This window comes from Akebia trifoliata, chromosome 12, assembly GCF_017979445.1.
Source record: "Akebia trifoliata isolate Shusen 1 chromosome 12, ASM1797944v1, whole genome shotgun sequence".
NCBI classification, from domain to species: Eukaryota; Viridiplantae; Streptophyta; class Magnoliopsida; order Ranunculales; family Lardizabalaceae; genus Akebia; species Akebia trifoliata.
Window position 1 is genome coordinate 257,995 of NC_141386.1, and position 15,752 is coordinate 273,746.

The 15,752-nt window shown below is 31.4% G+C and overlaps 2 protein-coding genes across 2 annotated transcripts; one reads left to right on the plus strand and one right to left on the minus strand.

Moving 5' to 3' along the window:
- Positions 1-64: 64 nt before the first annotated feature.
- On the minus strand, positions 65-4,583 carry LOC147388409 (beta-galactosidase 15-like). Its single transcript, XM_086417570.1, has 18 exons — positions 4,387-4,583; positions 4,204-4,299; positions 3,861-3,973; positions 3,698-3,764; positions 3,516-3,608; positions 3,262-3,405; positions 3,080-3,168; positions 2,890-2,995; positions 2,715-2,802; positions 2,479-2,597; positions 2,230-2,391; positions 1,895-2,091; positions 1,692-1,795; positions 1,500-1,609; positions 1,173-1,397; positions 874-1,085; positions 462-753; positions 65-359 (listed from the first exon to the last, which is right to left on the minus strand). The coding sequence occupies exons 1-18, from the start codon at positions 4,546-4,548 to the stop codon at positions 252-254; spliced, it is 2,487 nt and encodes an 828-aa protein (XP_086273696.1). The 5' UTR covers positions 4,549-4,583; the 3' UTR covers positions 65-251.
- A 9,750-nt stretch (positions 4,584-14,333) lies between these two features.
- LOC147388410 (FCS-Like Zinc finger 13-like) lies at positions 14,334-15,575 on the plus strand. The gene is made up of 2 exons (XM_086417486.1): positions 14,334-14,968; positions 15,235-15,575. Exons 1-2 carry the CDS (start codon positions 14,436-14,438, stop codon positions 15,398-15,400), a joined length of 699 nt encoding a protein of 232 aa, XP_086273612.1. The 5' UTR covers positions 14,334-14,435; the 3' UTR covers positions 15,401-15,575.
- Positions 15,576-15,752: the final 177 nt, after the last annotated feature.

Below are 15,752 nucleotides of genomic sequence, written 5' to 3' on the forward strand. Positions count from 1 at the left end.
AGAAGATAAATGTAGGGAACCCTCTAATAGAAAGAAAAACAAACACACATACATATAGAGAGAATTAAATGAAAAAGAAAATTTCTATTCAAACCAAATCTATATTATAGTTGACAAATGGTTAAATTCATGAATATTGTTTCTCTTCCCATATCATTTTCCTAATTAAGATAAACTTCTAGAAATGGTAACTCTACCAAAATAAATGCCTACTTTATTTTATTATTATTTTTTTTAAGCAAACAAGCTTCCTAACAAGTAACCTCCACTGCTAGCCTCCTAGTGATATTGCTGCAATTGGTCGATCCAAGAGTTTTCTCTGAGACATCGATCGAACAACTCTCATTACCAATACAAGCCTGCAAAATTGTAAATAAATATGTCAATAGTGTTCCACTCTAATCCTACTACAATTCATTAAGGACAAAAGAATTGAAGACTCAATTAAGAAGAGAAATTACTTGTTGGATGATCGATAAACTATCGGCAGACTCACAACTTCCTTTCACAAAAGATCCGCCTTTCACAAAAGTTCCACATGAGCCTTGAGGGTCTCCAAAGCTAGCGAATTTAACATCTGAAATGGTTGAACCCTCACATGACAACTCCAAGGTGTTACCCTCATAAGCAAAGCCGCATGCTGAACCAACTGAAATGGTCTGGAAGTTCACTAGTGAAGGGTTTCCACCAATCTCCTCGAACAAAATCAATGTGTTCATGTCATCACGAAGAAAAGAGCGTGGCACATGGTACCTAATAATAATCCCACCAATACCAGTCTTAATTAGTAAATTGTTATTTTACATAGATCATGTTTTATAGCATAAACAAAACAACTAAATCAAAGCATAATTGAATTTTTTTTTATCATACCATCTTTGAGAGGGCTGACCACAATTGTAAACACATTTGTTATTGGTGTATGGACCCCGATAATCACATGTTGCATTACAACCATCCTCATTAGCAATGAAGGATGGCCAATATCGCCCAATGCTCTTCCCATTCACCCAAGCTTCCCCTTTACCCAAACCCAACAAGTCCACCACAACGGCTTCTCGGCCCAAAGGAGCCTTGAATGTCGTCTGTAAGCACACAAAAAAAATGAAAAAAATGATGTTTAGGAAATCGAATTAAAGTATTAGTTGCACATTAGGAGATTAGAGATATACCTTGTACCAAACCATCATCCTCTTAGTGGGAAGGTTCTCTTCATACCATTTAGCAGCATGAGGTGATTCAACGTCGTAAAGGTGCTTCTCCTCGCCATGCAAACCAACCTTATATGTCCATTTGTACGATGAGAAGTCCTTAATAATATACTCATCCCCCTTCTTTGCAACCAATTGAACAGAAGCTAAACCAGCTTCGACCAAATCAAAATATGAACCATAGTTCTGCCCAAACAAAGAACAGAAGAAAAAAATGGTTAATCTTTTAAATTTAAGTGAAAAATGGTTAGGGAAGTTAAAAAAAAAATTTAATTAATTAATGTATACTGCGAGTCCGACGGTGACGCTGAGCAAAGTTATTTGATTGCTTCCTAGTTTCAATTGAACATTTTGCTCAAATACAAAATGATAGACTCCATCTGTGGCCCATTGGGATCCTACAATTCAATCAAAGTGGGGATGAGTAAGATAAGAATAAGTGAAGCTTAATATTAGTTCTAAAAATATTTCACAAATTACCTATATGTTGGCCATTAACAAAGGCATGGAGTACATGACCGCTAGTATTCACTCGTAGAGTCATGTTCTCACCCCAAATAGGATCATTCTCGTCAAGATTGACACTATAAAAACAACATAAAATTAGTGTAAAAAAAAATTGGAAAAACAAGTAATGAAGGAATTGTTGATTTAAGAAACAAAAAATTAAAGAATATTATTACCTAGTCATGTACCACAAGTAATCGGTGGTGTCGTTACTTGCCGCCTTTTGTTCAAGAATTTGTTCAGCAGAAATCGGACCATTACCATGAATTTCAGTGTCCTTAACATACTCAGGCCTCCATACCCAATTTAATGCAGATGGTTCATCTTCAGCTCTACTTGGCTTCTTTACCATCACAGAAGTCTGAGTGTTAACCTGACAAGAAAAAAACAAAATTAAATGAATTTGTCAACCAAAAAACAAAAATGTGAGTTTCATATCAAATTCAAATTCAAAATCTTAAAGTATAAGAAAAGCATAAAACAAAACCAAAACAATGTGAAAGATCTTTACTTTGGCAGTATTGTAGGCTTCCTTCTTGCAGTCGGGAAGAATGCTAACAGACCAAGCAGGAACAGTATATTGGTTGCCTTGGAATGAGATGGTGAAATCGGTAGTCTCGTTAGCATTACCGATAAAACAGCTAGAAGTTCCATTTGCCGAGTACATCGTCGCCTAGAGATAATAATTAAAACAATTATATGTTTGAATTTTGTACATCAAATATATATGATTCAAAAAATCAATATAATCGATACTCACAACTACTGAATTATTAAAATCAGTGGTTGAAATATCGCCATAGGTGAGCGATTTCTCCATTGATTTAAGGAGGAGATGAAGTTGCTTGAGATGTCCCCATTTTGGTTGATTCAAGTTACCTATAAAATTATTTTATGAGCTAAGAATATATAATTTGCAAAATTTAAAAAATAAAATATACATTTTATATAATTAGTAATATTCTTTTTTTTTTTTTTAATTAAAAGGTTGATTACCATATTCATCAAGAGGTGCATCATAGTCATAAGATGTAGAGATATATGGACCGCCCGATGATCGACCGAAGTTGGTCCCACCATGGTACTGAAAAGAATAGCAAATTATCAATAAATCATAATTATAAAAATTTATTAAATAAAAAAACATGTAAAATTTTTATTGATTATTAACCATGTAATAATTCTGGAAAGTCCCTCCAAACTGAAAGAAACGAGCAACAGCATATGCAAGATCTTCAGCAGTTCTATATGGATCTTTGCCACCCCAATTCTTAAACCTGAAAAAATAAAAAATAAACCCATTTTAAAATACCAATTATTTATGGTAATAAAATAAATCAAAATAATAATAATAAACTCACCAGCCAGTCCAATTCTCAGTCCACATTTTAGGACTATTTGGATTGTTAGGTACAAAAGCATCACAGTACCATCCATTGCAGGTATTGATCTGTTTAAAAATAAAAAAAATTAACTACGAAAATATGCAAAGAAATGGTAATTAGTGATTATTTAGACTAAAATAATTAAAATAAATAATTACCATTGGTTGAGGTGCATCTTCTTGTTGGCACATAATCCATGGGACACCAATGTCAAGTGATTCCGCCATTGTAGCACACCAATCAATGTACGATTTCCCAAGATCTCCATAAGGAGACATAACGTTACCATATTCATTCTCAATCTATTATGTATCAACAAATAAATAAAAAATATAAATAACTAAATATTTTAAAAAATTAATAATAATAATAAACTATTTCCATAATAAATATTATGGAAAGTTTAACATACCTGAGCAATGATAATAGGACCACCTTGTGAGGCAAAGAGCTTCTCCTTTTTCGCCATGTCGACTATCAAGGTTGTGAAAATTTGCATCTCATTCTAAGTAATTAAATGAAAATAGTCAGGAATTTGAACTATAAAAAACATTCAAAAATAATAAAAAATAAAAATTGTATAACAATAATAACCTTAAAAACGTCATTATCTGTCCTGATTTCAACACCTGGCATATTGTGTAACCACACTGGAAATCCCCTAATAGAAATAGAAAGAAAATAAAATAATAAATTAGCAAAGTAATCGATGATATAAATATATAGTTATAAATTAATTGTATAAAAACAAAATTACCCATAATTCCATTCAGCACAAACATAAGGTCCAATGCGAAGAACAACATATAATCCAGCATCTTGGATTGTCTTGATAAACCTAATAAGGTCTAGGTTGCCAGTAAAATCATACTGAACAAAGAAATCAAGAGTATTAAAATCTATCTACAATTTATTAATATAATATAATCAAATAAAATAAGACTTTGTTAAGAGATTAAAAAATGAATAATGCTCAAGTAACATTGTGAGGGACATTGGTGTGCATAGAACTATAAATGCTTTCATTGAGATCTCACTCATCTCTCTCTCTCTCTCGATGAAAAATATTTATAGTTCTAACACATCAATGAAAAATATACCTGACGCCGCACAGGTTCGTGGGCATTCCAAAAGACGTAAGTCTCAATTGTATCAAGTCCACCTTCCTTTGCTTTCTGTATCAAATCTGGCCACATCTGGAACCAAAGTACAATAATGAATCAAACATTTGCTTTGAAACAAAAAATATATATATATATATTAACTAGATTTAGATTTTTTACCTCACTTGTACTTCGGGGATAATGGATGGAGCCCGACATTAAAACTCGACGCTCCCCATCAATTTTGATGGCCCTCCCATCATAAGAAACCTCAATTGCCGAAGCAAAATTACAATAATAAGATGAAAGAATCAAACCTATAGCAAAGAAAACTAAGCCCATCTTTCTTTGCTACCCACACAAACACTCCTCCCTATATTTCAAGTAAAGGACTCATATTTATAGATAAATATTTGAAAACTAAATTTTGGCTAAGATAATAGTTTGGATAAGTTCAAATTAATAATCTTTAATGAAATCTCTATCCTCTATCGTATTTTACGGTTTTTAAAATAAAATAAAATAATATTTTTAATTAATTTTTAAATAAAAAATTAGTTCAAAAAATACACGTCTCTCCTTTTTTGTTTTTTTTATTTATATGAGAATCGTATTTGATCATCTTTTTAGTGTTTCTTTTCTGTACTCCTGACAACGTGAAGGCACGTGCAATTTAATTACTAGTTTTGGATAAATGCGAATTAATTTTAATTGGAATTAATATTTTGGATAAGTTTGAATTAATCTTTTTAATGGATCCAAAAAATTTAGAACTACAGAAGCCACGTAGAAATTTAATAGGCTAAATAAATTAGCTGCAATCCCTATTATTACGTAACGTATTCTCAAGATACATCTTTATCCCTACTGTTGAATTTCATAAATACACGGATCCCAACACTTGTTTAATAATCCCGTTTTCTTCGATTTTGTTGACTCATATATTGTTGGCGAACAACAATATTGGAGGATTGCGTGAGATTTTTAATTTTTTTGCTGGAGTCCTCCATCTTAATTTCTTTTACAATCCTTATATTCATTCTTAATTAAATATAAATCCAATTCAATTGAAATAGTGAAACACTTATCTAGTAAGATTTTAAGATATTAAGTGTGGTTTACTCAAATGGATAACCACATCACATTCCTCTAAGTTTCATCGAAAAACTCATATTAAAATGATAAAAATAAAATAAAATTCAAGAAATGATTTGTTTTGAACTTGATCGACCCAATTCAGGACTGAAAATTCTTTTTCAAAGTTCATAAAACTTTTGTCGTTAGCATCAGATCATTTTTTATTTATATTCTTTTATTTTGAGTTTAGGATTTTATATGAATTTTTTTTTAATCATAAAATAAATTATTAAAATTATTTGAAATGAGTGCTATAATGTTATTTAGTAATATTTAAAGAGTGTGTTTTAATCTTTAATTAGGGAGTGTGGCAACTAATTGGGAGGTAATAATTGGAAATCAGGGTTGTTGGATATTTGTTTAATTAAGAAATTATATAATAATAAGAATTTTAAAAGAAATTAAGATAGAAGACTGCCGTAAAAAATGGCACACAATCCTGATGGAGGATTGCGTTGAAACCATTCGTCAACAAAACTTCCCGCGAATTTGCTGTTAAAGAATTATGTGATAAAAGCAAAGCTTATTGGTTGGTGGAAACAAAATTTCTTAGCTGTTAGCAATCGAGAAAATTTCTGAGCGAGTTTGGATTTTTAGTAATTTTAGTTTTTGTAGAGACCGAGTCTCCCTTCCTTCAAATGATTTGATTTCAATAACAAATAGGTCAAAATTCTGTGTTCCCATACAGAGTGCGATTATTGGTGCTCAATCATTAATACTAATTTAAGTTCAACCAATTCAATTAAAAAATCTAATCAATTATTATTTTACAAAAAAATAATATGTGTGTGTGTGTGCATATATATATATATATATATAGAAGAATGGATGCTTCCATCTAGATCTCATTCGTATCTCGATGAAAACATCTATGGTTCTCGCACACATCCACTAAGTTAATAAAAATACATCTAGTGGTATGAGTACAATTTTTTTTTTGAGTATTAAAGTAGCTTGACTGGTTGAGATTTCAGATGAAGGGTTTTAAATTGATTTTCCATTGGTCTATGTAGGAAATGAACTGTGCTCTACATCGCATAGTGTTTAAAATTTTGTAAATCGAGATGTTTGCAATCAATTTATATAATTATTATAGCTAGCACCAAGCCTCCACGGTATACTTATTGTCGAGGTTTGATGATGTGGACATTTTTCATTTACAACAACTTTAATTAGAAAATTTGATTGAGGTTCTACCATAGGTATCATTGAGCCTCGACGCTATCACTAAGTAAATTTTGTGAAGAAAATCGTGAAATTTTCAGGAAATTAATCTTATTTTTGCTACCATTTTTCATTTATATAATTATGGATGAGTAATGTATCAAGATTATAAGAATATGTATCAAGATTATAAGAATACATAAATGATTTTTAAAAAATGAAAGAAATAGTGGAGAAATTGATAATCTTGATGGAAATCTTCAATAGATCTTGGACCGAACACTAGAGTGAGTAGATCTAAAAGGTTCACCATTATTCCTCTAATTTAGAGCCTCTTTAGTGAACTCTAATGACTTTTTGGTAGAGAAATATGATGAATAGATACTACGCTGGCTAACCCTTTCAAATGAATAGTACTCAATTGGTGATCCGTCCAAATGTACCGTAGGAATTGAAAGATGATAGCTCCATCTTTAAAACAGGCACTTTCACCTCTTCTCCCTAGGTATAGTCCAACTTCAATTTACCACATTCCCATCCAGACATTTGAATTGATAACATTCTCTAGGTGCCCCTTATCTTGCTTGTTCCGTGGCTAGAATCGTAAGATTGATTCTTCATAGTGCTATCGTCCTTCCGTATGACTAGCCACGTATGTGTATATATATATATATGGAATAAATGTCGGAATGGAGGAAGTTACAATTTAGAAGATTATTTTTCAAAGGTTTATTAGAGAAATATAGGTGAGGGTATTTCTGTTAAAAAACATAAGTTACTGTAGCAAATAACCCTATTTTGAGTATTAAAAAATGAATTTTTTTTTACCATTACCATGAACCTATGAAATTTTATGCTAAAAATACTCACTTAAATTTCTAGCTTTTTATATTTTTTAATTAGAACTACCAAATTAAATTTTATTTGAAATCTTACTAATTAGGTTAGATTTACTCATAAACTTAAGCAACATGAAGTTGATAACAATCCTCGGATGCATAACGGAGGGAATTGTCAAGACAATCTAAGGTGTTGTCCATATCAAATAAAAGAGTTGTTGCTCACTCGAAAGAAGCCAATGAAGAAAACTAAAAGATGAGAGTGATCAGGATGATAATATGTACAGTTGTGTAACCTGAGGAAGAAATCTATACTTCTATTCACAATGACGCCAAGAGAGTTTGAGGGGAGTTAGAAAATCACAAATCTTAATTTTAAATTAAGAATAATGATTTTCTTATTCTCCCCCACATGCCATACTCTCCCCATGTGACTCCACAGAATCATAGATTTTTCCTCGAGATACATTTTCGAGGTAGGGGGGTTAGAAAATCACGACTATTATATTTAAGGTGCGATAGATACGCTTTGGAAATTGGAATCCAAAGGTAGTTTGGTAAAAATTTATTTTTTAACGGCATTATTTATACAAAATCAAATTTTCAAAGTTTATGACCATTTTATTTAGAATGAATTTTTATTGGAGTCTCATTCATAGTTGATTTACAACGCATTTTGTATTGTATTATAAGTTTCATTGTAATGTTCTCATATATATTTAAGTCATATAGATTCTACTCTTTGTTTCAAAGTCGGTCAAGATGAGTTTCAACAAAAATCTCAAATTTCTTCGATAAATTCTTCTCGTGGGCTCCTTTCTTATCTGTGGCATGTGGACTGAGATGATAATGAATGGAACCCGACAATAGAACTCAACTTTGCCCAACAACCTTGCTGGTGACTTCTAAGTTCTATTGTCTGGGTCGATTTATTATCCTCTATGGCATGTTATAATGTAGTAAACAAATTGATGGCACAACACTCCTATCGGCAAATATCTCTTGTAATAGAAAAATTGATGCCCACCTCTCTCATTAGATGGCCCGACTCTCCCATTAGCCCTCCTATTAAGAAATATCTATTTTAGAAGAAAAATAACATGAAGACAAAAATTGCAAATAAAGTTAAATCTTTTTTTTTTTTTAAGATTTGAATTGAAATATTTTTAAACAAAATGAGCCTCCTATAAAAAAAAAAATAAATAATAATAACATGAAGACAAATGCACAAATAAAACTAAACCCAATTTTTTGAAGATTTGAAAGAAATATGGCAAAGTCACCACGTCTTACCAACTCGCCAAGTGCTAATTTGTACTAAAACTAATAAAAATAAACCTATTATCATTAATTGGTTTTTGGTTCGGATTTCGGTCCTTAGAACGGATTCAGTTCAGTTTTGGAGGGGTAAATATTTATCGATTTCAGATCGGTCTTAACCTGAACTGATTTGGTTCGAGTTTTGGATTCCGGGTAAAATGTACATCTCTATCCCAAGATGTTGAAATCCTGTTCCCTAAATGTTGAAAACCAACTCTTCATAAAAATTCTCATTATTCTCATTATATTAAGTGTTTTTTTTTTCTTTTACATAATTATTAGATTCCTGATAATCTGACTCACTTTTCTATACTTGTTGTATATCCCCAAGCAAAGAATCATTTATTGCCTCAAAAATAAATATCACAAATATTGGTGAATCTTGCAATTAGAAGCCGAAAATGGTGAAACAATGGAAAATTTTAAAATATTACAATAATTAAAGACTCAATCTAAAACCTTCCAAGTAAAAGAAACTTCAATTATCAAAACATATATTCATTACTGAATTACTAATAAATAATAATATTAATTATTAGTGTGCGGTTATAAATAACTAGGGTGGGGAATAGCTATAGCATGATAACACTGATGATACTAATTGAGTTAACTAAAAAGAATGAAAAATAAATAAATAAAATAGTCCGTGAAAATGTACGAGTGAAAATATAATAGCAATGGACAAAAGTGGACTCAATTGTATTTTTCAATACAAAATTTATTGAATAAAATATATTTATTTTCTTAAAATTTATTATTTCTAAATTATTTTTTGCAACAAAGAGTAAGTGGTGATGGAACAAGTACAATGCATATAAAAATAAAATTGATATTTGAGTATATTATTTATATAATGCTCTCGAAATACACTCAACGCCCTAAGATATTTTTGAACTTGACGCTCACTCATTCTTGCTCCTGCACTTCACAACCGTTCAACATACAAAAATAAAATTGATATTTGAGTATATTATTTATATTATGCTCTCAGAGCGTTCTACACTAAGATATTTTTGAACAATCATATATGCACCCTCTCCATGCTCTGGTCACTAAGATTGGGATCCACATGGATTATCAAATTGGCAATCCAACATCACAACTTTGTCGATTTCATGGAAAAACTCTTTTTAAAAATGAAAAATAAAAAAATTCAAAAATAAAAAATAAATAAAAACCCTTTTGAGATGGATCAACGATTTTAAAATTGGATTGCTACCAAACTCCCAAATTTAAAATTAACTAAAATTCAACAGTGAATTTTTTTTTAAAATATTCAAGACTCTTAAAATTTTGTCCTTTATAATCTCATGGCATCGGATCATGTTTTTGGATGCTAAAAGTTGATAAGGTAGTCAGTATCCCATCTAAGGTATGTTAATTAAGAAATTAGCGGGTAACAAACTTGATAAAGTAAGGTTTGGTGTGTAACAAACTTCATTCAATATGGTTCAGTAAAGGGCATTGGTACCAATGCCCAATGGATTAGTCTAGTCTGTCGGATAAGACCCAATGGTGTATGGACTGGGCACAAGCCCAGATTCGATAGTAAGGCCCGGTGTCTTTTAGAATACCATTGTATTAAAATAAAAACAAAAACAAAAGAAAAGTTTCATTGAATATAGTCGCAATGAAAACTTTGGGTGATTTCTACCAAATGAAAATTTTACTTATTAGGGTCTGTAAAAAATTAATAAATTGATCCAAAGAGAAAATCTTTGAGGGATACCTTTTGGAGAGGAATAATATTAGAAATCAGAGCGGCCTAGCATTAACACCCACTTATTGTAAAAAATTAATAGATTCAGATCTGCTATTTTGAAAGTTTTGTGCTGAGTTGGTGAAACCAATGGCACGACCGGCTATGCTTATTGAAAAGTTTCTAAAAATTAAGCACTTAAACTGCTTCAGAATTTTCTCTCCATGACCAATCACTTCTGCTCATTTAACACACATGGTGTTGTCGTGCCATTGGTTCATCATAGCACATAACTTTCGAAACAGCAAATCCCAGTTCTAAAAGAAGTATATTATGATAATTTCAAAAGTTAAGCAACATGATTATAGCGTCATATGTAGCAATTTTTTTATTTTATTTTTACCGAAATGATCCTGATTATGTTAAATTTAAAGGTCTTGTTAATATGTATCGTAAGGGCATATGCCTCAAAAAAAAAAAAAAAATACTCAAGATCCAATATGGTGTCCCGTTCTGATAAAATAGGAACCGTTCAGACTCAAAAAAAATTTACAATATAAAATGGCCTAAAAAATAGTAAAAATTCTTTCAAATTCTTATTTCCAAAGTGTATTTAATGCATCTTAACATGCACCCTCAAGACACACATTAACAAAACTCTAAATTTAAATATAAAAGTAAGTGCCACTCAAATTTTGGGGTTCAACCACTTCCTTCCGCTTTTCTCATTAGGACACGTTAAGATGTATTAAGTACACCATGGAAATAAGCATTTGAGAGTATTTTTTATAGAAACTTATTTGAGGGCATTTTTTATAGGAAAATAAAGTTTAGAGGTGTATTTGACACATCTTAACATAGTTAACAAAACCCCTCTCATTATAATAGTAAAGATAAATCAGATTTATGTCTAGTAAAAAATAATGTCATTATTAATATAGCAAATTTAGCATTGGTATAACCAAAATTTCTAATTCTTTATTTTCTAATTAAAATAATGAAAACATTTTGTAAAAAAAATTGGTGTGACAATAGAAGTTTTTATTAAATTTAGAGAGATTTATCGAGTAGACTTATCTATTGTAATTTTATTTTAAAAAATAGGAAAATAACTTAATGGGTCATGGCGCTAACTTTTTTTTTTGTTAGTACTTGACTTTTAGAGGTGAGTTAAATAGTCCATTTAGTAAATCTCTCTTTTCTAATCACTTTGAACTCCACTCTTGACATTTTTCTCGTTTGAAATGTCAAAATTGCCTTAACCATTCAAAGAGATTTTCACCTAAAAATAAAGTAAAAGAATTGAAAAACTCTAATTTTTTACATACATCTTCAAAATACTTTAAAATAACTTCTTCTTATTTCTTAAATTTCTTTCATCGGAATGAAATCTTCAAAAATCGATATGCTGAAAATTCAAATTTTTATTTGACAGAAATGATGAACTTAAATGATTGGAAAATGTTCAGCACCCTAAGTTTAATTTTACCCTACATTTTAACAAACGTGTTTTGTCCTACATGGGTTAGAAGTTTTGGAATGAGCTGATTTTAGTCCCATGTTTACAAGTTGAAAAATCGTGGACCGTCCATTTTTTGTAAATCATTTTTGATGGGGTTAGAAGTTTTGAAATGGGCTGATTTTTGGTGAGGAGGATCTCTAGAGATCCTCCTCACCAAAAATCAGCCCATTTCAAAACTTCTAACCCATGTAGGACAAAACGCGTTTGTTAAATTGTAGGGTAAAGCTTAGGGTGGGGAACGGGACCCTAAATGATTAGGACAATTTTGATTTTTCAAATGTAAGAAATGTCTAGAGTGAGGTTCAACTTCTGATTAAAAAAAATTACTAAATGAATTATTTAGCTAACCTTCAAAAGTCAATGATTAAATAAATAAATAAAAATTCGTCAGCAATTACATTAAGTAATTTTTCTTAAAAAAATTCTCTCACTATCAAGTTTGTCACTCAACAAGCCTTACTTTATAAAAAAAACAGACTAGTATGACATACTTAGTAAGATTTGAAATCTTACTAAGTGCAGTTGTATCCACATGAATTATCAAATTAGCAATCAAACACCACACAGCCTTCTAAAACTTCAAAGTTAGGTCTCTGCGTCTGCCGAGTAAATAAATCTATCTTAAATTTAAGCAACTTGAAAATAATAATAATCCTCGGGATGCGTAAGAAAAATTGTGAAGACAATCTAACGGTGCCGTCCGCATCACATCAGATGAAAGGAAACGTTGCTCCCTAAAAAGAAACCACAAAAAGACGAGAACGATCGAGACGAAAACGATGGCGTGTCAACTGGTTCTCGTTCGAGCCTCAAAAATTAATTTTATATTATTATATTAAATAGAAAGGTCTTTGACGTCTTGTGACGCAATCGTCATAAACTAGAAAATACACAATTAGTCATAATTTGACACGTGTACCTTCATCTTCAGTATGAAGTATTCGTGTACCTGTGGGCGCTCTGATATTCCGGTTTAGGGGATCCATTGGATATCTTAATTTATATGACAAAAATACCCTTAATCTAATTACAGAAAGACACACTTCTTCCATTTTGATCCAAACTGTACGAATTTACATAGCATCGATCAATTATGTGGGACCCACCAATTTATATGTCCAGATTCAATTCACTGCATTGACATTGAGTGCTTTCATGCACACAAAATTGGGGACCATCAACAAGTGGATTCGATTCGGGCCAGGTTTGATTGAACCCTAATCATGTAATTCATGTAGGCAACAAAACATGGGCCCGTATCTGAGCTTTGTCCAATCCATATGGGTATTGAACTCACGAATTTGATCTTTATTTTTTTTATTTATTGATAAATCTATTTTTAATGAGAGTTTAATCATTTATAAAAAAAATTTAAATTAGGAGGTATTTGTATCATCACCCAAAGACTTTACCAATTAAGTTTGTTCTCAGATTTTTTAATTAAATAAAATGATTAGAATTCAATATTTTAATATAAAAAAATTTTGATTAAAAAATTATCCAATTAAATTTGAAATTAATCTTTTATTTAATTTCTAATTATGATTATAGATAAGAGAAATTTTTCATTTGAAAAACATTCATCTAAACATGTATTACTATCTTGGATATTATTAACAGTCCAAGTAGTCTTACTAAGATAGTAAGGATTCCACCCTTACAAAGGGTCCTTGGAGTTCATCGTGTGGCATTTAAAGAGATGATATGATGTTTTAAAAATTTCTTTTTCATCGATAATTTTAAATTTAAATTAAAGAGTTCCAAGAAAATTCAGTAGTCGTCTCATTTTCAAAATTTTGGATGAAATCTAAGAGAAAAAAAAATTCTTTTAAACATTTTTTTTTTTCGATCCAAGTTTTTTCATAAAATCTTTCTAATGTAATAAGAAAAGTATTTTTCTTTTATTAAACCCTAATCTCAATTGGGTTGATGAGATGAGCATTTTGGGCATAGGTAACACCACCATGTTCACCCATAAAAGTTATTGGATTCCAAGTCATCTTTAATAATCATGTAAGGGGTATTATCGTCATTTAAAGTCAATGATACATCTTTGTTTGTGAGAAATTATAAATGTGAAGGGTAATAAAGTCATTCAGTCATTCACAACCCACGACTAGTCAGATACCTTCGACCGCAGCGCTTTCAGATATTATTATATGGTCCCACGCCAATCAAATCGCACTACTACTTACCGCCACGCGTCACTCGTTGTTACGTCTTAAGTTGCCCGGAATCTTTTTTGTGCGTCAGATACAGGTGAGCGTTCGTCAGATTCCGAGTAAAAGTCTCAATCATTTTTAGTTGGACGTCAGAATCTAATTTTTTGACTGATAGATGACGTTTTATAGAAATCGTCTTGGACTCCGTTTTTAACTATTTTTGTTTTACATTTTTGGTAGTTTTCGTTTATATTTAAAAAAACGCCTCTGATTCCACCAAAATCAATCTGTGGGCTAACAGAATAATCGAATCCTTAATAAATTCAAGAGATTGGAAAACTCACTCACATTTCTATTTTTCTTCAGTTTTTAGATCAAAATCAGTCATGTTGGACAACAAAACCGGACATGTTGTCGGCAAGCTGCCGGACTCGATAATTTCCGGCAGTCGAGTTGGGCCTCCAGATGAAACCACTAGCCCGAAAAGCCCATTAGAGTTGAGGATCTTATCGCCGAGATGTTTGAAGAATTGGGATATCGGGGGAATTGGATTGGGCTTCGTCGCTGCACTTGAAAACTTTGGTAGCGATATCCCGGTGATGGGTGGATTAAATGTGACTAGATCTGCTAAAATTTCTACTAAATGTAAAGGAGATTCTGCTAATTGTGGAGGAGGTTTGGGTTGTTGGGAGAGTTGTACTAGTGTGACTTCTCATGGACCAAACAAGTCCTTCACTAGAGTGTATTTTGATGGGAATGCTGGTTGTGATAGAAGAGATTTTAATAAGAAATTGAGCAACTTAGGTGAATCATCTGCAAGATTCATCAAAGCGAATCGGAATTTTCCAATATCCGATTTTCTAAGTTCATGTTACAAGTGTGGAAAATTGCTACATGGGAGAGATATATACATGTATAGGTACATTTCCTACTTGTCTATTTCTAATGTTCTTAATTAGTATAAAATTTATACAAATCAAATGTTTGAAGAAACCATCTAATATCAATTTAATCTTTGGATTTTGGGGTTGGCTAAATAAATCAATGTTTCTCCATTCAATTTTGTGCAGAGTCACGTCTTCTTTTTATGGAAAGTGTGTTCATATTGACTTTCACTTAAACAACGATACTTCTTTTCCCATGTTTTACTTCTAAAACTAACAATTTATGTTATTTTATCTGTAGAGGAGATAAGGCATTTTGTAGCGTGGAGTGTCGGAGCACACAAATAGTTATAGATGAGCAGCACAAGAACAAATGTGGATCTGATGTTTCAAGATCTGCAGAGGTCTCAGGCAGCTCGCCGTACTCCAGGGACCAGCTCTTTTCTATTGATATTATTGTGTCTTAAGAGTAAATAAAGAAGTGAGATACAAATTCATCCATCTTATCCCAAGGCAATGTAGAGGCATGTTTGGAAAGTATCCAATTGGGTGGGTATTTGAATTTAAAAAATAGGCAGTTCGATGTATTTTTGTACTTGCATAAATCACAAATTAGGCGATGCCCGCTGCTTGTTTTCTGTATTTATTCTTTCTATTAGTGTTTTTAGTAGTATTTACACTAGATTATTGCTTTAACAGTTGAAGTGTTGTGGGTGATTTAGGTCTCAATTCTAAGTTCATACCGAATTACATTCGTGCTACATGATTATGGGAGCTTGGTTGTGAGTGTGACCATTATGATGATAATCATATATTAAT

Coding starts and splice junctions, on each gene's coding strand:
- LOC147388409 (XM_086417570.1), bottom strand. CDS start 4,548: ATGGGCTTAGTTTTCTTTGCTATAGGTTTGATTCTTTCATCTTATTAT. Junction 2,598..2,714: donor TGCACCTCTTGATGAATATG/GTAATCAACCTT, acceptor ATAATTTTATAG/GTAACTTGAATCAACCAAAA. Junction 1,610..1,691: donor TGTTAATGGCCAACATATAG/GTAATTTGTGAA, acceptor ATTGAATTGTAG/GATCCCAATGGGCCACAGAT.
- LOC147388410 (XM_086417486.1), top strand. CDS start 14,436: ATGTTGGACAACAAAACCGGACATGTTGTCGGCAAGCTGCCGGACTCG. Junction 14,969..15,234: donor AGAGATATATACATGTATAG/GTACATTTCCTA, acceptor TTTTATCTGTAG/AGGAGATAAGGCATTTTGTA.